We start from the raw sequence: 23,559 nt of genomic DNA on the forward strand, positions 1-23,559 counted from the left end.
AACTCACATTACCATCTGTAAAATAGCTAACGGGAATTTGCTGTATGTCTCAGGAACTCAGGCGCTCTGTATCAACCTAGGGTGGGATGGGGCGGGAGATGGGAGGGAGGTTCAGGAGGGAGGGGACATATGTACACCTATGGCTGATTCATGTTGATGTCTGATAGAAAACAACAAAATTCTGTAAAGTAATTATCCTTCAATTAAAAAATAAACTAAAAAATAACTTGTGGGAAAAGACAGGTGGTTTTTATTCACCGAATAATTCTTCATTCTTGTTTTAAAAAGATCCAAAAGAAAAGAAAGAGAGCGTGTTCTCTGCCCAGAATTAACTGCCTGTGGATAATTGTTTTCATCATTTAAGATTTTGCAGTTTCCAGAATGTTTTTTTTGTCTACCGTATTCATCTCATAGATATTATGTGCCTTTTATATCTCTGTTTTACAGATGAGGAAGCCAAGAAACACTCTAAGTCAGTGCCTAAAAGCACAGGCCAATTAATTGACAGGAGTGATTAAAATCAGGCTCCCAGACCACTAGTCCTGTCCTATCCACTGTTGTGAGCTCCATCCATCATAATATGTAAAGTATTTCTTAGAGGCTGTACCTGCACTCCTAAGTTTAACTTTACAATATTGCTGGGTTTCATTACCTGTTAATAACTTCTTTAGGCTATTTCCAGTGGTTGCAGGAGTTAATACAGTCCGACATGCATGTGAGCAGGTGTACAGGCTACAAAATGCCCTCCGCCTGCCTCTTCACTCCCAGTAGGAAGGAACTGCGGTAACCTAAGCCCTGCGGTCAGAGCGCTGCAGCACGCACTCCCAAACCTTCTGGGGCAGCTGTCTGAGGCTAAAAATGGCCTTCGCATCCGGACAAGGTGACATGGAAAGCATGCAGCCTCTGTTTCACAGGACGTCAGAGCTGGGGACGCTTAAATAACTCTTGGCATCCAAGTGGAAAGTTATCACTTGGCCCAAATTGCCTTCACTCATTTGCAGGAGGAGTTGAAACCTTCCCGCTGGCTCTCGCTCTGGGCACGAGACGCCCACATGGAATGTGCCTACTTACTTTCTCCGACCCCTTATTTATGGGCGTCCCAGCCTCGCTGCTGAATCTCAGAGGCTGTGCAGACGCAGCTGTCAGGCTTAGACCCGCTGGCCAGCACGTACAGTAGTCAACTGCCGAGCTTGGGTGCTTGCCTTTCGGGCACCATCAGAGGGTCTCAGCAGCAAAGACAAAGTAGTGGATGATCCTTTTTAACCTTCTAGAAACTCAGCTAACTCGTGTACATAGGTATGTCCAGACTTCACGTTTAATAAATGTTGACCTGCCGGCGGACAGGTGTCGTAAAGACCTCGTCCCTTTAATGGAAGAGAAACTAAATTGGGAACAAACCAGGTGACCACTTTCGCTATTGTTCAGCCCTGTGACCTCAGGGGTGTAATATAACCTTTGATTTTCCTCCTTTGTAAACTGTAAGGAAAACAATCTGTCTCCTAATTTACTGAGGCATATTTTAAAGAAAGATGTGGTGGCTGTGACGTCTTTTAGGAGCCAGGTAGGAAAGGAGTGAATGTTAATTCATGGTAGTACAGTGATTATTAAAGGATTCAAAAACTGATGCTTGAAATGTCAAATTGTTGTTTTCCAAAGTTGGAACTACAGCTTACTTAAGCTCATTCATTCACAAGATATGCTTTGTTTGAGAGGCATAAAATACTTGAATTCCTTTCCTTTTAAATATCTTTGCTGAGATGGTATGGATTTTTTTTTTTTTTAAAGAAGAAGCTACTCAAAAAAGAAAGTGTTTGGTGGTTGGGCTATTTGACCTTGGGTACAGGCTGATGACCATGGGTGACAGGCTCTTTGCATCTGTTGCTATGTAGGGAGGTTTGTTTTGGATTAATGGTGTTCACTACACTGAGTGGAACCGTTTCTCTCCCAATGTTTTAATCACCTCTTAAGTTTTAGGATTGCTCTCTGACTAGTTAGTATGAAGATGATGGCTTTCTTTGTGATAGCTGAGGTGGCTCTGGTGAAGAATGTGTTTTGTTCTTCTAAGAACTTCTAAAATTTCTGACTCTGAATTTTAGTTGGTACTAGATAGATTGTGTTTTAATGCTCTTTTAAAAAATCATGACTTCTTATTAAGATATTTTAATATAATTTTCTCTACTGTATTTGGTGTTAAATTTATTAGGTAACTATGAGAGCACTTAAAGGCACATTTTGAATTAATTATTACCATTTGATATCTTAATGTATTATTTGTCTAGTTTTCAAGAAATGATCAAGAAAGCATCACTATATCGCCATCCATTAGCTAATCAATTAATGGATCCAGAAGTTCAAAAAGGTAAACTATTTTATGTTTCTTCATGTAATTTGATCAATTCTAAGAAGACAAAACAACTAACAATATAAATGCTAACCTTTACAGTGTTCACTGATGTCATAAAGAGAGCTGGGACTTTTTATCAATTGCATATATATCTGTGCTTGTGTTTGCTCACCTGTAACTATCTCTAACAATGTTTATTATCTCCTGCTATACCTGATGATACGTTAGAGATAATTCTGACAGGTAATACATCAAGTATATAGACTTGCTAGGTATTAATAGAGTTTTTTTTTTAATCTGCAAGAGTGGAATAAAAATTTTCCCCAGATGCTTGATGATTGTGATTTCTTAGTTATTTCTTTTCAGATAGGAAGAGAGATAAAAATAGTCTTATGGCTTTTACAATTGCTTCCATGAAAGTTGATTTTAGCCTATAAAATATATCTAGCTTATGTTTATGGTCCCTCTGATGTATTAATTAGAGGCAAACCTAGTGTAATTTGACCTCTTTTGACCTCTTGTGGTAAGGAGAATTTAAGGTCACATTCCACCTCCAGTGGAGTTATTTGGATTTGAGCCACTGTTTTTTTAAATATCATCCTAACTATCAAGAATGACTTTTCATAGACTATGTAATATAACTGTTCCCATTGCCTTGGGATAAAAAGTGCAGATAGGGACTTCCCTGGTAAGTCCAGTGCTAAGACTCCACACTATCAACGCAGGGCCCCAGGTTCGATCCCTGGTCAGGGAAGTAGATCCCATGTGCTGCCACTAAAGATTCCACATGGCGCAGCTAGAAGCTCCTGCCCGCTGCAACTAAAGACCCTGCATGCTACAATGGAAATCGAAGATCCTGCATGCAGCAACTAAGACCCAATGCAGTCAAAAATAAGTAAAAATTAAAACATGCAGACATATGCTCTTGACATAGACTAGAAGAATTACTACCATATTTCTGTAGGACAGTTGTACAAACAATTATATAGATTTCTTTCTCTCTCTGTTTTATCTACACACTTTGGATATTTTCTAACGACTATAGTCCTGTTTTTTTCCCTCCCTTTTTTAGGCGTACCAGGTGGCCTCTGCCTGGGTGAGCAGCATTAGGCCAAGAGAGCTGGGTGTATGCCCAGTGTTGGCAGCCTACATGGCTTAAACGTGAATGGTTTAACTGTAGTAATTTTCACAAATCTAAACACGTAAAGTCATAATCACTTTAGAGAATCCAACCATTTAGATGATTTGAATGAAGATGCAATTTCTCTGCAGTTTAGGAATAAAATCTCATCACTATCATTACCATTAGTAACAAAGCCTGGTTTCCACTGTGTGTATGGTAATTTGGCGAATTACAAAACATATGGAAGAAGTTCAAGGTAAGGTGCAGACAGAACTAGTATGAAAGTATTTTACAATGTGAACAAACACAGCCCTTAATAATCATCCACGTAGCCGACTGAAGCTTTCAAAATACATTCACAGGCCTGGTGCTGAGGGGATTAAGAGTGTGCCGACGGGCAGAGTCACATGGGATTTTGTTGGAAAAGCTTTCAGGAAGCAGTAGAACACTCAGTTCTCAAGTACTGAAGGGTATTGGCTCTTCCCGATCTAGGTCTTTTATACTTGGTTATCTTGCGCTTGGAAAGGATGGAGCAAGCCCATAGCCCAGTGCTTCTAACTCAACACTGGCCTGAAGATCCAAGGAAGCACTTAGTTAGGACTACAGTGAATGCTGAAAATTCCTCTGTCTTTGGTTTCTAAGGAGATGTGGGTTCGATCCCTGGATCAGGAAGATCCCCCGGAGAAAGAAATGGTAACCAGCTCCAGTATTCTTGCCTGGGAAATCCCACGGACAGAGGAGCCTGGTGAGCTGCAGTCCATGGGGTCGCAAGAGTCAGACATGACTTAGTGACTGAACAACAGTGAACGGTTTCTAATGCTGCATTATAATCTAAGCCGTCTAAAACCATATCCGCGTTGACTCTGCCAAATCTCAGGTTGCCTACCCTTGTCAACAGCTGCTCTCCAGCTGTTAGCACAAGTAGCCACGTGCTATAAAGGCTGCTCTCAGGGTGCGCAGCCTTGGATCAGGTCCATCCTAACCCGAGGCTCTGTGATGCCTGCACACAGACTCCCAAAGCTGCCTGTCCAGCTGCCTATCTGATGTCCTCTGTTCTGCCTTGCGTTGGTTTGGTCCCTTCAAGAAGCAGATGCCAGGATGGGACTAAACATGCCCGAGATTTACAGGGGGAGATGTTTGCAAAGAGCCTTCCCATCCCAGGTGGTGCTGGTGGTACAGAATCCCACCTGCCAAGGCAGGAGACGCAGGAGATGCGGGTTAAATCCCCAGGTTGGGAAGATCCCCTGGAGAACGAAATGCCACCCACTCCAGTATTCTTGCCTCGAGAATCCCATGGACAGAGGAGCCTGGCCGGCTATAGTCATGGGGTGGCAAAGAGTTGGGCACGGCTGAGTGCAGTTCCCATCATAAGCAATACTGCCTTAATATAGGAAGAAGAAATTTTGAGTAATTCTATTGCTGTTTAAGAAACATACCAAACTGTAGTCTGAGTTAACGTTAATATACTAATTGGAGTACCAGAGTACACAAAGTTACTAATGGGAGAATCACCTATCAACACATTTTCCATGTTTAAAAAGTAATCTGGATAAATATCTGCTAGATAAGACTAATCAGTGTTCCACATATTGAATAATAACCCTTAAACACGGTAATCTGCCTCGGATATCTTCAAAACTCAGGGTTGAATGTCAGGTTTGAACATCACTTGTTGCCCTCCAGGGAGGAGTCGACCACTGCCTCGGGAGCCCACAGTCACACTTGGCTCCTAGACCCAAGGCTTGCTGCCTCACTGCAGACTCGGGCGTTTTCTGTCTAGATGATTACGGCTTCCGGTTCTCTTCTAACGTAGCCTCCGCTGCTGCCACCAGAAGGAAATTCTCAAATATCAAATTCGACGGGGTCAGTTCTCGTCCTCATGATAGTCGTTGGCTCCTGCTCGCCCTGTAGAGGAAAGGCCAGCACTGCCCTCGGGTCATCCCCGCCTGCCTCTTCTGTCTTGCTTTCAACACCAGCCTGTACACCAGCTCGCGGTCCTCCCGGTTCGCCGAGCCTGCCTCCATGCCCCGGCGGGGGCTGCGTCTGTCTCCCCTGACCTCCCGTCTGTCCTTCCCTGCCCGGCAGCCCTCGTCTTCCCTCTGCCGCAGCTCAGATGTCTCCTCCTGAGGATGCTTCTCCTGATCCGGCCAAGCAGCGGGGCTTCCCATCGCTCGTCTGAAGTTATTTCTTTTATCCCACATTGGTACTATTCCGGCAGCACGCTCTGAGTACAACTAAATTTGGTTCTTTTTTATTTTTTTCCCCCCAACTTGCAACCTGAGCAGTCTCAGTAAAAAGTGAATTTTCTTTCTTTGGCAAATGTATTGATAGTTATCATTTGAGCCACTTAATGAAAGTTACAGCCTCTTGTACAACACGGGGAGCTCAGCTCTGTGATGACCCAGCTGGGTGGGGTGGGGTGGGGGTAGGGTGGGAGGGAGGTTCAAGAGGGAGGGGACATATATGTGTATATACACACGTGTGTGCTAAGTTGCTCAGTTGTGTCCGACTCTTAGTGACCCTATGAACTGTAACCTGCCAGGCTCCTCTGTCCATGGGATTCTCCAGGCAAGAATACTGGAGTGGGTTGCCATTCTCTTCTCCAGGGGATCTTCCCGACCCAGGGTTTGAACCCACGTCTCTTGCATTGGCAGGAGGGTTCTTTACCACTAGCACCACCTGGGAAGCCCCCCCACCCACCACGCGCGCGCGCGCGCGCGCACACACACACACACGCGCGCACACGTATATATATGCTTACAACTGATTCACATTGTTGTACAGCAGAAACTAACACAGATTGTAAAGCAATTATCTTCCAATTAAAAAATACATTCTGGCAAAAAAAAATTACAGCCTCTATATATTCTTGAAACTAAGCAGACATCCAGACAAAAAAAAATATTTGTGAAAACAGCATAAGGGAATCAGGTTTAACATGAGGGCCTGAGAACTTGACATTGCTGAGCCTTTCAGAATTCTAGTTTTCAGGTTTGTCTGTGACCATTCACTAATCTCAAAATATCTTTAACATCTTTAAAAAAACTCTCTAGGTATTTCTAAGAAGCATATGACATTCATCTTTGAACAGAAGATTCTATTGAATGACAGTCTCTTTCATTTAGTTGAAGGGTTTTTACTTTGAATTTTGCTGACAGGTCTTCATGACAGCCCTCAAATGGAAGCTTAAATTCACTTGTCATAGCTGTTAAAGAATTTTTTTTTTCCCATGTATTTCTGTGATCTGACCCTTCCATCTATTATTGCTGTTATTGACTTTAAAAGTATAAAGGAGAAGAATGCAGACAGAACCTGCATTTTTGAAGGCTTGTTGCAATCCAGCCTTGAAAGTCAATTCACTGTTGAATTTTCCTCTTAAGAAAATCATCATTGTAACGTGGCAGAATCTTGCTAATTTTTACTTTGTAATTGAAACCACTTTCGTTCTCCAGAGGACAGGAGCACCTGGTAGATTTTATTCACGATCAGCAAAGATTTAATAGCAGGAAAATGGTGTTAAGCCTTTATTGTATCAAAAGCATTAAGACAGATAGGTCTAAAATTACAACATAATTGTAATGGTTTCTTGATTATGTTTTATTTACAATTTGTTTTAATATTTGTTTCAATATTAAATTCATTAACAATAATACTCTAAGATTAGGGTAGATAGCTTTAACTAGAGGTACAGCACTTCCCTGGGGGCTCAGATGGTAAGGAATCTGCCTGCAATGCAGGAGACCTGGGTTCGATTCCTGGGTTGGGAAGATACCCTGGAGAAGGAAATGGCAACCCACTCCACTATTCTTGCCTGGAGAATCCCATGGACAGAGGAGCCTGGTGGGCTACGGTCCATGGAGTTGCAAAGAGTTGGATACGACTGAGTGACTAACACACACAGATATCGATATCAGAAGTTTCCTGCTTTTCATGTAGGGAAGCCAAAATTCCACATGTTGTATAACATTTCCTGGTTTTAGTTATTTGTTCTGGGGCTGAGTGCTAGATTACATGGAAGGAATATGTGTAGAAAATTGTTCTTTAGAAGTGTAAATTAGAATTCTGTTGTATGATAAGACTATTAACTTTTGGAGAAAAGTGTTCTTCACATCTTTCCTAAAAACCAAAGAATATCCACTAATTCATTGACCTCAAGATTCAGTCCCATAATCAACAAAGAGCCAAACAAACTCTTTGGGGACCTGTTCTTTGCATATTATGTTTGGAGCATAGATTTCCCCCTTTTATTACAACAAGGCAATGTTAGGGATGCCCTGTAAAAGTGCAGCTTTTCCATTAGATTCCTGCCCAATGGCTCTTGTCATCAGCCTTGAAATGGGTGGTGATATTGCTAAAACACTGAGTGCATGCTAGTCCGTGCTAAACTGCTTCAGTCTTATCCGACTCTTTGCGACCCTATGGACTAGCCCGCCAGGCTCCTCTGTCCATGGAATTCTCCAGGCAAGAACACTGGAGTGGGTTGCCGTTTCCTTCTTCAGTGGATCTTCCCGACCCAGAGATAGAACCTGTGTCTCTTATGTCTCCTGCATTGGCAGGTAGGTTCTTTACCACTAGTGCTACTTGGAAAGCTCCTGTCTTTTAATTTAAATAAATAACTGTTCTTAAAATTATTAGTCCTGGGAGTTCCCTGGTGGTCCAGTGTTTAAGGCTTGGTGATTTCACTGCCACGGGCTGGGTTCAATCCCTGGTCAGGAAACTAAAACTCTACAAGTCTCAACGTGAACGTGAACATGAAGTCGCTCAGTTGTGTCCGACTCTTTGCGACCCCATGGATGGTAGCCTACCAGGCTCCTCTGTCCATGGGATTTTCCAGGCAATAGTACTGGAGTGGATTGCCATTTCCTTCTCCAAGGGATCTTCCCAACCCAGGGATTGAACCCGGGTCTCCCGCATCGTAGGCGGACACTTTACCGTCCGTGCCACCAGGCAAGTCTCAAGGTGAGGCCAAAAAAATTTTTTTTTTAAACCTCAAAATCTTTCAATAGAAATTAATGCTAAAAAACAGTAAAGTTTTTTTTTTTTTTAATTTATTTGGCTAGGCAAGGTCCAAGTTGCTGCTTGTGGGATCTAGCTCCCTGACCAGGGATTGAACTCCTGCATTAGGAGCCCAGAATCTTAACCACTGGATCACCAGGGAAGTCCCTGAAATTTTAAGCTGGATGTAACTGTGTGTGTGTATTTGCTCTCAAAATCCCATGTATTACATCTGGACAAATAATTTTAAGTACCCAAATTCAGTATATTTTGATTTCCTGCTATCAATTATGGAATATTTTTTATGAGTGTCCCTTTCTATGGAATGACTGATATTCATACAGTCTTTAAATTCAAAGGAGAATACTAATATAAAACACTGTCAGTTAAATTTTCTTCAGCCTGACAGTGTTTGCTATAGGATATGTGATCATCCTAGGTGCATAACTAATTTCAAATGACCATGTGCAATGATATAATTGTGTTCTTTTAGGGTATATGTGCAATTAATCCCTGGGTAAAGGATCTGCCTGCAGTGCAGGAAACCCAGGAGTCTCGGGTTCGATCCCTGAGTTGGGAAGATCCCCTGGAGAGGAAATGGCAACCCACTCCAGTATTTCTGCCTGGGAAATCCCACGGACAGAGGAGCCTGGCAGGCTACATATAGTTCATGGGTCACAAAGTGTCAGACACAACTGAGCAACTAAACAACCACCACCACCACCACAACATGCAATTAATAGTGGTTGCTGTTTCATGAAATTTTTTGGAAATTTCATGAAATTCCAATCTCTTGGAAGATCCTTTAATTTGGGGGGTGTAAGTCATTTTAAAAATTACATAATATATTTACATATATATATTTAAATCTCAGTTCCTTATAGAAGTAAAAATGTGGTCATTCTTGAAAACAAAAATGACTAGCTCTATTTATTTGCATTTGTTCTTGTGCTGTAGTTGTTAGGACAGCAGCACTGATCTGGTCAACTAAGCTCTAAAAGAAAGTGCAAAGGCAGAGATGTCGGTGTGGTAGCGGTAAATACTCACCAGCAAAGTTTTTATATCCAAGACTGGAATCTTAGGGGGTGCTTCTGGGATTTCATGTGCTCTAAGGCCTATTAATCCCCAATACCTTAGGTGACTTGTCAAAGAAGTGCTGCCTTTGTAAGGAGTTTGCAAGGAGGCCCAAGCAGGCACATTCAACTAAAGGTCAAGGAAGCAATTAAAGTTCTCAGCTTTCCCCTAAAGAACTTCCACAGCCCTCTGCTGTCCCCCCAGCCTCCCATCTTAGCAAGGCAAGTGAATCTAGCAAAATGAAAGTTAAAGTTCAAATGCAACGTTATTACGGATATTACTTGGTTCCTGGAGCTCTTCCTGAATGTGAGAGTGTGCTGTTGTTTCAGGAGAAATACAGTGAAATATGTTAGAAGAGGTGTCTCTTGCTTAGCACTCTCCGTTCTTCACCGGTTTGTTTTCTCTGCATCTCTGCCAAGGCCAGTGTGAGTGCTGGTGGAGGGGGTGGGGTTGTGGCCCCGCCGTGGAACACGGGAGAGGTTAGAGTCCTTCGGAGAGTGCTTGGTTCTGTCTGGGTCTGTTCAGGGATCACAGAATTTAGGACAGGAAATCTTCTTGGCTCAAGTTCCTGCTGGATTGTGGCCCCTGAGGGAATCTTCCAACAAGGGCAAACTTCATCTCCTTCTTCCCACGTTCTCCCAGAATGCTAAGGAATGATGTTACTGGAGCTCACAGGACAGAGTTTGGCAGCTATTGGGTGGTTCAGAAAGTTTGTTCAAGTTTTTCAATAAGATGCTGTGGAAAAACCTTTTGGCCAACTTGGTATGTCTTCTCTTAGGACTCAACGACTCAAGACAGCCTCTCACCCTTGTTTTTACCTCAATGTCATGGAGAAATTGCAAAATCTCCTGGGGCCTTGAGCCCAGAATTTTTAAGACTGGTGCCAAACTCCTCGTTTTTTTTTTTTTTTTTAAACCTTTGTATGTTTCCCCTTTCCTATAATTTTGGGACTTGTTTTAATGGTAAAAGTTTGCTCATTTTTGAGGAAAATTGCTTCCTTACTTTTAGGAAGAAAAGATTTTAAAATTGCTGGTATCAGATTTGGTTTAGAGTTAGGGAGAATTGTGAATCATCAAATTTTCTAATTGCAGAATGGGCTCCTTGTGAAGGAACAACTTCACCCTCCATGGAAATATTCAAAGAGGCTGAACAAGCTGGGCATGTTGTTCATCCCCAGAGGAACTTGAGTTTCCTGGATGAGGTGCAAGCTGAGACCAGGAGGCGGCCGCGGTGTTTTCCATCTGACGTTCAAGGATCGGATGATATTTGACTTTGGAGTGTCATATCTGTTTAAGTATGAATGATGTCAAGGCTGGAAAGTGTGAAGGTTTTAACTTTCGAGATTTGGGAAGTAAATTTCCCTAGAGAAACTTGTCGTCTTCTATGAAGACCAGAATGAGAAGTTTTTGTACTTCCTCCAAATTTCTAGGAAATGTTTTTGTTTTCTGTGTGTTTACTTACTTGTTTTTGGGTCTCAGGGCAGAGGTGTGAGCGAGTCATACCCTTCATGTCATGCCATCGTCTCAGCAAGACCCCCCTGTTGTATGTGTATCTGTCTGTATCTTGTTTCATTCATCCTTTTTACCCATTTCATACTTGCTTTCCTTTTCCAGCTTCTTCCTAGCAACCTTTCTAGTGTGTTTGATGTAGGTCTTTGACAGATATTTTCACACATATCCACTTAAGGACTTGTGTAAAAATTTAGAAGAGGGAGCAGAATTGCTGGCTTGTAGGATATTTATATATAAATTAACAAAATACCATAAGATTGCTCTTCAGAAAGCAACATTTTGTATTCTTACCAGTGAAACTTATCTGATATTGTCAATGTTAAGATGTCATGAATTGCCCCCAAACAATAATAAAAAAATAAGTAATAATAATATAATACAAGTATAATTGATGGATGGTATCACATGTCTTTTGTTTGGATTAAGGCAGGTCACAAACGATCTGCTACGTTGAAATAACTAAAATTGCACTGTGAAGCTAGTATGAATAGTAGAAATCTTAGATTCTATCGTCAGTCTTTCTTTTGTTCTAGATGAATTAGATTGGTAGCCTTTATTTATTTATTCTTTTGGTTGATATCCTTTAAAATATGCTGTTTTTTAAAAAGTCTATCAATTGTTTATTTTATATAGCATTGCAGAAAGGACTAGCAGTTGATTTCAACCTCAGTAAAAATCAGAAAGATGTTGTCCCAATGTATGAAATGTCAGCTTCTGCTAAGAGCTGTTTTCAAAGAGTTTACCTTACTATCATGCTGCAGCTGAAGTCAATGACTGGTGAGAAGCAACTTAGAATAAGGGGAAGTGCTGCACTTCCAGTCGATTCTTCTCCTTTGCCATGGTTTTACTGCTACAACCACAACTGCTGCCGTTTTCTTTTCCTTTCAGAGAGCGGGGAAGACGACGATGACAGGACAGTGGTTGCAGAGATCATGCGGAGATGTTTTGTTCCAGCGTTTGTAACAACCATCCCCTGGGAAGGGTTTCATTTCGCTGGTCATGAGATCCGGATCAATGAAGCCACGGATTGTTACGGCGCTGTTGTTTGGCCATCGGTATAATTTAAATTATTTTTTCATCCAATTTTGTTTATTATTATATACCATTTGGAAGGAGAAGAGAGGTTCCATAGTTCTATTTTGTGACCTCAAGCAACAGTAAAATTTAGAAATCAAGAAATTGGGAAAATGCTTCCACCAATTCTATTTCTGACTTGTAGGGTTAATATTGACTGTTGTTTACACATTCAGTTTTTGGTTACTATGGGTCAGAAAAGTTTAGAATTGTACACATTTTTATTTCCCATTTAACTGGGCTTTATTTGAGTTAAACAATTAAAATGAAATCTGTATCAGTCTCAACATGCAGAATATTCTAAAAGGCGACACTCATTTATCAGTTGTCCTACAAAGGCTGCAGCCCCCTCTACTGTCTGCCCCAATATAGTTGAACATATAGTTCTTTAAAATGACTCCTATTATTAGAAAGTGAAACTGAAGTCGTTCAGTCGTGTCCGACTTTTTGTGACACTGTGGACTGTAGCCTACCAGGCTCCTCCATCCATGGGATTCTCCAGGCAAGAACACTGGAGTGGGTTGCCATTTCCTTCTCCAGGGAATGTTCCCAAACCAGGGATCAAACCCGAGTCTCCTGAGTTGCAGGCAAACACTTTACCCTCTGAGCCACCAGGGAGGCCCTATTAGAAGTTGCTTCCTTTAAAGATAATCAAGCCTAAGTAACTGAACTCCCATATTCTTAGTTCTCTTCTCTCCCCAACAATCCCTGAAGACTTTTTCTATCCTAAATGTTGAACCTATTGGAGAATGTACTTCTGTGGATGATTTTCTGTAGAGAGATGTGTATATATACACACATACACTCACATGTGCATGCGTGCTCTGCTGCTCAGTTGTGTCTGACTGCTTGCGACCCTGTGGACTGTAGCCCGCCAGGCTCCTCTGTCCATGGGATTTCCCAGGCAAGAATACTGGAGTGGGTTGCCATTTCCTCCTCCAAGAGATCTTCCCAATCCAGGGATCGAACCCACATCTCCTATGTCTCCTGCATTGGCAGGCAGATTCCTTACCACTGTGCCACCTGGGAAGCCCACTATCACATGTGCTCATATATGTATTATAGCATTAGTGGGGGTATTTGTCTAATAGAGTTTAATATTGCTTTCTGTGATTACTTACTAAGCACTGTTTTTTCTTTTTTGCATTTTCATAGGCCCTTGTTCTGTGCTATTTTCTGGAAACTAACGTAAAGCAGTATAACCTGGTTGACAAAAATGTGATTGAAATTGGAGCTGGAACAGGGCTCGTCTCCATTGTGGCGAGTTTACTTGGTAAGTAGCTGCTTTAGATCAAGTGGGATCAGAAAATCCAATGATCTGATATCATTAGTTGCTTTTGCTATCCATTTACTATGCCTAGAGAATTCCATGGACTGTATAGTCCATGAGGTTGCAAAGAGTTGGACACGACTGAGCAACTTTCACCTTCATTTTACTATAACCTGGGCCTACCTTTTTTTTAAATATATAAATGATAGTTTATTTTGAAATTCTCCTCCTGAGAGAAAGTTGGTCCCAGTTTCTCATAATTGAGTCTTTTTACATATTTTTCCTTTTGTACGTATATTTCCCCCCACCCACCCTGCTTTTTTTTCCTGGGCTTGTTTGCCTTCTTATTCCTGATATTAAGGAATATCTTTTAGTTTTTTCCTATGTTTATTTATTTATTTCTAGTTTTAGTTTTACTTTGAAAAATTTTATATATTTTCAATTGAAGGATAATTGCTTTACAATACTGGGTTGGTTTCTGCTCTTCATCAGCATGAATCAGGGCCTGTTTTCAGCCCCTTCATGCTTTGAATGGGCTTTATTAAGAAACTCTAATGATGTTAGTCACCTCACTGGTTTCTTTCCGGATTTTCTGGGAAGCTGTATTAGTTCTTCTCCTGGGGTGTGGGTCACAAGCGCATTCTAGCCGGCATGTATATCCTGGCATTCTGGCTGCTGGAGGACATGGGGAATATGAGGCATAGGCAGAGCTGACTGCTGCGGACTCTCTCTTCCTTATTTAAATTTCAGCCCCATTTCAACATCCCCACGTACTCGGTATATTCCTTTTGGATTTTGAAGTCATTTTCTTTTATGAAAAAGCAACTGTTAGAATAGAGAAAGAGTGTTAGAAATCACGTCTGCTTCTAAGTTTAGGCACGTGTCCTTGAATTTATTTTCTCAGTTATTTCCATTCTTCTTTTGCGACCGCTTGTTCTCTCACCAGCATCTTCTTTTCCAACTAAATGTGTGATGGTCTCTATGTGTGTCTGAGCCTGCTTCAATCTTTTTTGCTGTTGTTATCTATTTCACAGCCTTAATTTATCTGCCTTCTCTGATGTGCGCGGCCCAAATCCGTCTTGATTTCCTGGATCTTCAGAAGTGCACACCTGCCACTCTAAAATCTTTTGAGGAGTTCAAGACTTAGCAATTTACAACTTTCTAAAACACTGGAGAAATATAGGACCCTTGAAACCCTCCCCAAATATTTAATTTTTTTAAATTGCTCTGTCTTGACATTGCTTTGAAAGTTAGCATTCCACTTAGTATGGCTAGTGTCAGAGGTCCTATTGGATTTATACCCTGAAAGCTTCCTCATCTAAGAGCAGAATTTGTGTTTTGGGAAGTTGTCCATTCATTAAAAAGAGTCGGTCCTTTTGGTCTGCTTGTATGACTTGACACAAACATCAAAACATGGAAGCTTGGTTTGGTCAGTGGTGGTGATTGCCTCTAGACACAAAGCTCTTCATAGTCAGCCCCAGTGCCTTAGGTCAGTCACTCAGTTGTGTCCAACTCTTTGCGATGTCATGGACTGCAGCATGCCAGGCCTCCCTGTCCATTACCAACTCCCAGAGTTTACTCAGACTCATGTTCATTGAGTTGGTGATGCCATCCAACCATCTCATCCTCTTTCGACCCCTTCAGATAGTTTATATTCCTATGGGTGAAGGCCAGTGGAGGGAGGAGTCATCCCTTATCCTGAGATCTTAAAAAGATTTGTTGAACTTGATAGACCTCCCGCCCTATACACACACACTAGAATGCAGGGATTTTTATCTCTGTGATTCTACCAATGAAATGTTTATTTCCCTCCCGTTTTAATAGTTTCCAGAAATAGAATCAATAGCCAGAGAAATTTGCCATCATGGGTGAGAAATGGGTTCTAAACTGGTCTGGGGTGAACTGGATTCCCCTCCAGATCTGTTCTCTCATCCCTTACCCGAGTCTGTCCTTGTCTGATGATGTAGACTTCAGACAATTCTAGACTTATTTCCACATTGTTTTCAGGTTCTTCTACTGCCTAAATTCACGTTAGGGGACAAATTTTATTGAGTTTTGGTGTACAGTTTTCTTCTGAAAATGACCACCAGTGTTCAGTTTTAACTATGGGTTTCTTTATATGTTTTTCATCTGAGCATTCTGTCCTGTGTGTATGCTCTTTGGCTATGTGAGCTGTCTATGCAGGCTGTGTGTGCACGCATGCTCAGTCACTCCATCTTTGTGACCCCATGGACTGCCGCCTGCCAGGCTCCTCTGTCCATGGGATTTCCCAGGTGAGAATACTGGAGTGGGCTGCCATTTCCTCCTCCAGGGGACCTTCCTGACCCAGGAATCAGATCTACATCTCCTTCATTGGCAGGTGGATTCTTTATCTGCTGAGCCACCTGGGAAGCCCCAAAGGCAGGTTGTGAGAGTCAGGCTGTCATGGGGTCAAGCTGAAACCATGGGCATGAACCTGGGTGTCATGATACTTTCAATGTAGTGACACTGAGAAGTCGTCTCTCCTGCCTCCAATTCTCACCCTTAAGCACTTCCTGGTCAGTGATGGGGTGCTCAGTGTTACGTACACTCATTCGGTCTCACATGACTGGAGCTCAGGTTTCTTTTGGGGAAGATCCCGTTCATCTTTCAGCAGTGACATCTGATTGTTCCAATCCAATGAGGATACCAAAATCCTTTGAATTTCCCTTCCTTTTGATGTTTTAAGTAGATAAATAGAAAATAACAGCAAGAATAACAAAACATAACTGACCAAAAATAAGAGCCCAGGAGAACAGAAAAGTGCAACAGATGTAAAAGCCTCAGTACCTGGAGTAAGGGGAGGCGCAAGGCTACCTTAGCATCCATTCTGAAGGGATTTCCCTCCTGTGTGTACTGTGTCTTTGACGTGGGGCTAGCCTTCGTGCCGAATTGCAAAGTGCACGGTCTCACAAACCGATGGCTTCACCTCGTCCCATGAAGGTTTCTCTCCCTGCTGTCCTTTGTCTCCCAGGCGCACATGTGACTGCCACAGATTTACCCGAGTTACTTGGAAACCTGCAGTATAATATTTCCCGAAACACCAAAATGAAAGCTAAGTATCTGCCTCAGGTCAAAGAGCTCTCCTGGGGTGTAGCTCTAGACGAGAACTTCCCCAGGGCTTCCACCAACTTTGACTACATCCTGGCGGCCGACGTCGTCTATGCTCATCCATTTCTCGAAGAACTCCTCATTACCTTCGACCATCTGTGCAAAGAAACCACCATCATCCTCTGGGTCATGAAATTCAGGCTGGAGAAGGAAAATAAATTTGTGGATAGATTTGAGCAGTTGTTTGACCTGGAGGAGATTTCTAGTTTCCCTAGCCTGAATATTAAGTTGTATAAAGCGATGAAGAAAAATCAGAAGAATGCATGTTATCCTCAAAGGAGGATGTGGAAAGCGAAGGCAATTTCTGGTAGATTATTGCTCTAACAAAGACCCTAGATAGTCTGATGTAGCACTGACTTTTCCAAGGGGAAACACACACACACACACACACACACACACACACACACACACACACACACACACACACACACACACACACACACACACACGCAAGAGCACACGCCTCACCCCAGGCAGGGATATTCCCAGATGTAGCATGTGGATCTAGAGAACGGCACAGCCATTGTGTGCTAATTGATTAGGACAAGGCCTGCTTTCCTTATCTTTCTATAACACCATCTTTAATTATTATCATCTTAATACATGGTGCAGTCATTGAAAAAAACCCAATGAACAATGGTTTTTAATAATGGTGTCTCTAACATAAGCTTACGTGATTCTCTCTTTAGAAATAAAGAAATGTTCTCTAGTGAGCTCACAAATAAATCGTAAAAGGTGAACGAATATAGGATATGATGGTCGGTGTGAAATTACTGTGGCTTCATTAGTGCCAGCTTACAGGTGGTCTCTCTTCTCTGCTTGGCAGGGTGGGTCTCCAACACACCCCCTGAAATCAATCAAGCTGGTGGATTTGAGGTTATGGGCAAGGACATTTCACTCCAGTAAATGAAAAATGAATGGAAGAACACATAAAAACAGCTGAGATTTTGGGGGAGTTATTGTTTTATTTTTAAGCCAAGTACAGATACTCTGTATCACAAGAACAGAAATAAATATAAAAGTTTGAGCTGATTTCAGTCTCTAATCTCCAATAACCAGACGTATGGCTGTTTTTAACATTTAAAGCTTTTCTGATGAACATACAGAGGCCTAGATATTTGAAATCCTATGTGCTTTTCTCCCACCCTCCACCCCCTGCCAGGTCCTTTGAGATTAGAATAAAGTCTGAAGTAATTAAAGTCCGTGCAAGAAGAGGAAAATATTAGGATTTTGTACCACGTAACAAGACTAGCAGTTGTAACCCTTCTGGGTTCTCGGTCATGTTTGCTGGGCTAGCTTTATGCCCTGGGAATGCTATCGTCCAGCCCTTTCTACTTCACTGGAAGTTCTCAGTCTATTCATGGTTGAGTAGAGCCAAAAAGCCAACTTCCTAGGACTCTGACCTTAAGCCAAGATGCACTTTTACTCCCAGTGGGTTTTTTTGGTATGCAAGGTTCACAGGGTCATCTCTTCAGAATTACCAGGATTTACATGCCCTTTGTTGTTTTCACAACTGAGTCTCAGGGGCCATTCTAATAGTCTCCGTGAAATCAGTCTCCCCACCATCAGGGGGCCTAGCCTGCCAGGGGTGTGGTCCCTGCCCCAAAGGGACCCAGCAGGAGGGTGGTGCTATGCACTGGGGCTCAGGGTTGAGTCCAGAACCCCTGAATTTTTTTTTTTTTGGTTTTGTTTGTTTACCATTACTTGGCCTTCATGTATTTAAAAAAGTCATTTTCACACTCTTATGTATGTGAAGTAATTTCTTCCAAGTGAAATCAACACCCAGACAGGTAAGCAAATGCATGCACGTGTTTAAGGTGATACTTAAGCAGAGCTGGAAGGAGGTGAAGGAACAGCTGCACCAAGAGCTTTGTGCAGGAGCTCACTGGTCCTCAGGAGGAAACACCAAACCAAAGCCAGTGAGCTTGGAGCAGGGTGAACTGGGGAGACCAGGAAGATCGGGGATCAGAGAGGCTGGTGGGGCTGGATCGTGTGGGACCTTCATGGCAGGCTGGGGTCTCGGGAGGCAGGCCCAGAGGTGGTGTAAAGGGGGCAGGTCATTTTTCAGGACGGGATGAAGACGTGTGGAAAGAGCAGAAGGAAGCAGGGCAGTGGCAGCGGTCAAGCTGCTGTGCAGGCCCAGCCGTTCCCCCTACTCCCCGGGGCCTCTGGACCTGGTGACTGGCCCTGGACGTGGGTGGCCCTGGAAGGCTGTGGTTTGGGGAGGTGACAGTGGGGTTAGGTGATGCTGGAGGGCCCGGGGCGTTGCCAGCCCAGGCCCTCTGCCAGCAGTGCTGCTGCGAGGTGATGAGTCACTGTGAGAGGTTGGGCAGCACGTCAGGGTGGCCACCACCTCAGGGCCACTGTGGAAGCTGGGCTGCTTCTCTGTGCAAGTGGAGGATCAGGGGATAGTTTGGAGTAGAGTGAAACAGTCAGCCTCCGTGTAAGGACCACTCTGGTTGATCACTAGTGTGAGTGATCACTGGAAACTAGAGTTTCTAGATCACTGAGTAGGACACAGGGGCCAGCGTGAGAGGTCCCGGGGTGAGAGGGTGGCCACCTGCTCACAGTGGGGACTGTGCCTGGAGGTGGCGAGAGGGGTCATTTCTGGAGGAGTCTGGAGAGAATCTGCCTGCAATGCGGGAGACACAGGTTCGATCCCTGGGTTGGGAAGATCCCCTGGAGGAGGATGTGGCCCCCCGCTCCAGTATTCTTGCCTGGAGAATCCCACGCACAGAGCAGCCTGGTGGATACAGTCCATGGGGACACAGAGTCGGACGACAGTGTTAGAGCTCACACTGGAGCCTGAGGCCAGCTTGCCTTCTCCCCACACTGGATAGGATGCGATGCTGACTCTGGCGTTTTTGGTCCAGGTTGATGGACAGAATGTCAGAGCTGTGGGCTGGGAGGTGGTTTGTGATGCTCACGCAGGGAATGACAATGAACCCGGGGTGAAATAAGGACCCAACCCTGGGATGGCCAGGCCGAAATCAGGCACAGCTGCATCTGGGATAGGTGTTTTTAGGTTCTGGCCTCCTTCCTCCTGATTGTATTAGGATCTGTTGACTCCAAAAGAATTTGCTGCCACTGTGGCCTTTGCACTGGTCAGCAGAGTGCCAAGGTTCCTAAAAGCTGTCTCAGAGGCTTCGAGGAAGGTTTTAGGTGCCACAGCATGAATCTTGGGGTAGCAAGTGAAAAAAATGGTTCTTCTGCTCAAAAAAAATGTTTGTATATCACTGCTAAGCTATTTTTAGATAAAATAGATAAAGTGTCCTTTCAAAGACTGTTAGAACCCAACCTACCATATGGCTCCTAACAGTTCTTTTTTCTTTAAGTGTCAATCTGTCAAACACAATGCTCAATATCCATTGTTTTATTCTGTTTATAGCACTCACTTGCAAATTTTAACACCCACCCACATACCCTGTCGCTCTTGCTTCACTCCGTTCCGCGTGTTTGTCTACTTTTCTCTCTTGGCTGTTGTTTCTCCACACTTTTCTAGATTCAATTTTACAATAATTGAATTCCAAAAGACGTAATTTGAGTGGGTTTTTTTCTATCTTACAGTTTTTTTCTTTTTTTCTGTCTAGGAATTGATTTGTAAATTTTAATCCAAGGGAGTTTACTGTGAATTTTGCCTTTACTTCCCTTTGTTCTGTTTTTCTCTCTTTCTCTCTCTTTCCTTTTTGACATGTTAAACTACGTTACTTAAAACCTTTATTAATGCTTGCAGTAACTTTCTGGGTTTCTAATAGGAGGGAAATGCTGTCAAGGTTTTAATAGAGGTTATCAGAGAGTCATTATTGCTTCACAGTAGACATACTAACTTGCTGGTAGTACTCTGCAGCTTAAAATTTCTGTTATAGGCATGTAACCAGAAAAGTTCTTGTCCCCAGACTGTACCAGCTGACTTTAGGAAACTAAATACTGTACTCAAATCTCTGTCTTAGAATTTACCGATCCACCTTATTTCATTTGTACTAATTTTTGTCCACCAGGATTTTTAAAACATTGGTGTTCATTTTGTATTAATATTTTGTTCTCTTCTGCGGATAAAGAATTGTGGCATTGGGTAACTTCCTAAGAGAGCTGGAGCCACAGCAGAAAGAAAAAAGATGAGCAAACACAACTGAATGGAATGTTCCTTTTTTACCCCTCTTTAAATCCTCAGATTCCAGGAGCTTGGTGTTCTCTATGAATGTCTGGCCTCTACAGAGACCATGTCCACCTTGCTTTAAGCAACGCAGATAAGTTATTTCTGAATAGCCTTTGGTAGTAAAGTATGTCCACTGGGTAAGATTTTGATACAAGAAAAGATTTACATGTAGTAATTTTGAAAACAATCTGGGGACCTTGGGTTCTAGATATAAAAGAAGTAATGTCAAATTAAAGCAGATCAGATAAGTAAGCTTAATGAAACTTTCAGAAGAAAATTAATCATACTGTGCCTCTTTTCTTAACTTCATTTTAACTTAGTTCATGTGGAAGAAATAAAAAATTGTCAAATGTGTACATTTTTTCCAGGAAATTATAAGGCAATACTAAACAAAACTGGGAGTGTGGCAAGTAAATGCTTTCACAAAATGTAGGGGATATGGGCAAAGTGAAATGTAAAAGTGTCATAAATATGTACGAGTGTGTTTGTGAGTGTACTCAGTTCTCTATGCCTTCTTTATGGAGGCCAGAAATAGTTCACAAATGATTTCCTCATCTTGGTTTTGGCTTTTTTGAGTTTGTGATGTGAAGTTAAGTCTAGAATACTTACCTGCAAGTCCAGTGTCAGTATGTGCTCTGCTTCCAAGTTTCATACATAATCCACGTCAGTGTTCTGTATGATTTTGTGGTTGTATTAATGGGACACTGTGTCTTAGGGGTCTTAGCGTCAGTTAGTTCTGTGGTCACATTAACTCCTCTTACTAAGAGTTCCTGGGCTGGACAGGAGTGTTTACTCAGCCTGTGTATAGCTGTGTTATGGTTAGATGGCTGTGCTCACCCCACTGACTATCTGCTAACTAACCTTTGGACTTTATCATCAACAGTGCTCATACCGAGAAGGCTCAAAGGCAGGAATTTTTCTTCTCAATTCTCTCAGTTTCTTTGTTTCTAAGGCAGTTGTCTTTCCTTGAAATCCAATCAAGTTTTAGAATTGGTGCTCAAACATCAAGGAGCTTAAAAGCATCACTAAAAATGAAAATAGATGTCCAGGTCATTTTTTTTAAATATATAAATGGCATTAATGGGGGGGGGGAGAGGAAAATATTGGCTATCTGCTGCTAATTGCTAATATTTTATCATAACAAAATATATTGTTAGGCTTTCTAAACAACAACACAAGCTGAGTGAGATTAAAATAAGGCATATAAAAATATTTTAGTGGGTAGGCATTAGTTCATAATGTCACAAATGGAGAACACAAGGCATCTGAAAACTTTTATTTGGTAAGTGCTAGCTTTTGTAGCTTAGGTTTTTGAAATTTTCCTATTTTCTTTGTCTACAGTCTGTCTGTACTCCTGTTTGTTTTGATTTTAAAATTTCAGCCCCTTCATTTTTTTTTTTTCTTTAGTGTCATAATTTAATTTGGATTTTCTTATCTAGTGCTATGATTTAATTTGGATGTCTTATCTCTTTCTGTGTTTCCTTTGTTGGAAGAGTATAAATCATAATGGCAAAGGTTGTCTCTTTGTCCCAAACCATCATAAATAAGCCCAAAGAACAGGCCATAAAAATGTAAGAAATTGGTAGATTAAAAAACATGAGCAATATTTTTTGTACCTACCTGGTGTTCGGAGGTAAAAGTACAGTTTGCAACTAGTAAATTATTAACACTTTTCTACCAAGGATTTCCTTCTTCCTTAGGGTCTGTGTGACTAATACATAGTCAATTTAAGAATTAGAAAGGTGTCAAACTTGATAAACACATTTTATAGTCATGTATTCAAAAGAGGAATTGGGAATAATGAATATGATTATAATTAGTTGGAATAATTATACAATTATTCTAATAAATATAATGTGTGTTAATAATAAAAATGTGCACATTCTTATTAGAGAAGGCAATGGCACCCCACTCCAGCACTCCTGCCTGGAAAATCCCATAGACGGAGGAGCCTGGTAGGCTCCAGTCCATGGGGTCGCCAAGAGTCGGGCATGACTGAGTGACTTCACTTTCACTTTTCACTTTCATGCATTGGAGAAGGAAATGGCAACCCACTCCAGTGCTCTTGCCTGGAGAATCCCAGGGACAGAGGAGCCTAGTGGGCTGCCATCTATAGGGTCACACAGAGTCGTTCACGACTGAAGCGACTTAGCAGCCCCAGCAGCACATTCTTATAGTGAAGGGAGGAAAATGCTAGAGCTTTTGGAAGCTCAGATTTCATATATTTTGAAGGTAATTCAAAGAGGCTTAAAGGCAATTATAAGAATGCAAAACTTTTACTTTCCTGATATTTTTTCTTCTCTAGGTGGTCATCTAATAATAGCTATCATTCATTCACTCATTTATTCAGTATTTACGGAAATCCCATAATATGCTGAGCAGGGGCTGGAGACGCATAGTGAACAAGGTAGACGCCCAGCCCTCCTGGAAGCGTCAAGTTCAGTGCAGACGGGCGGATGCCACGAAGTCCACGCATGGCGGGAAACACGCGCTTTCAGAGCAGTGTCCGGCGTGCTGATAGGAGGAGAGCCAGTCGACCAATGGGGCATCAGGGAAGGCTTCTGGGAGGAATAACTTGCAGGTGGGAAAGGAGGAGACAGAGGGGCTTTCTGGGCAGCTGAGAGTGACCCCTTTGAACTACTTGCTGGAAAAATTGTGGCTTCGAGTAACCCCTGCTGAAACAACTCCGTTTCGGAGAAGGCAATGGCAACCCACTCCAGTCCTCTTGCCTGGAAAATCCCATGGACAGAGGAGCCTGGTGGGCTGCAGTCCATGGAGTCGCTGAGGGTCGGACACAACTGAGCGACTTCACTTTCACTTTTCACTTTCATGCGTTGGAGAAGGAAATGGCAACCCACTCCAGTGTTCTTGCCTGGAGAATCC

General features: G+C 42.4%; 1 protein-coding gene across 1 annotated transcript; it reads left to right on the forward strand.

The window, feature by feature from the left end:
- Positions 1 to 1,249: 1,249 nt before the first annotated feature.
- On the forward strand, positions 1,250 to 16,844 carry LOC138089350 (protein-lysine methyltransferase METTL21E). Its single transcript, XM_068984779.1, has 5 exons — positions 1,250 to 1,296; positions 2,280 to 2,359; positions 11,936 to 12,102; positions 13,277 to 13,394; positions 16,384 to 16,844. The coding sequence occupies exons 1-5, from the start codon at positions 1,250 to 1,252 to the stop codon at positions 16,842 to 16,844; spliced, it is 873 nt and encodes a 290-aa protein (XP_068840880.1).
- The last annotated feature ends 6,715 nt before the right edge of the window (positions 16,845 to 23,559 follow it).

This window comes from Capricornis sumatraensis, chromosome 12, assembly GCF_032405125.1.
Source record: "Capricornis sumatraensis isolate serow.1 chromosome 12, serow.2, whole genome shotgun sequence".
In the NCBI taxonomy this organism is placed as follows: Eukaryota; Metazoa; Chordata; class Mammalia; order Artiodactyla; family Bovidae; genus Capricornis; species Capricornis sumatraensis.

What these genes read in the sequence shown, in the direction of transcription:
- LOC138089350 (XM_068984779.1), top strand. Translation starts at nt 1,250, where the DNA reads ATGATCCTTTTTAACCTTCTAGAAACTCAGCTAACTCGTGTACATAG. An exon ending in GGATCCAGAAGTTCAAAAAG is followed by an intron (nt 2,360 to 11,935) that starts GTAAACTATTTT and finishes TTTTCCTTTCAG; the next exon opens with AGAGCGGGGAAGACGACGAT. An exon ending in GCGCTGTTGTTTGGCCATCG is followed by an intron (nt 12,103 to 13,276) that starts GTATAATTTAAA and finishes GCATTTTCATAG; the next exon opens with GCCCTTGTTCTGTGCTATTT.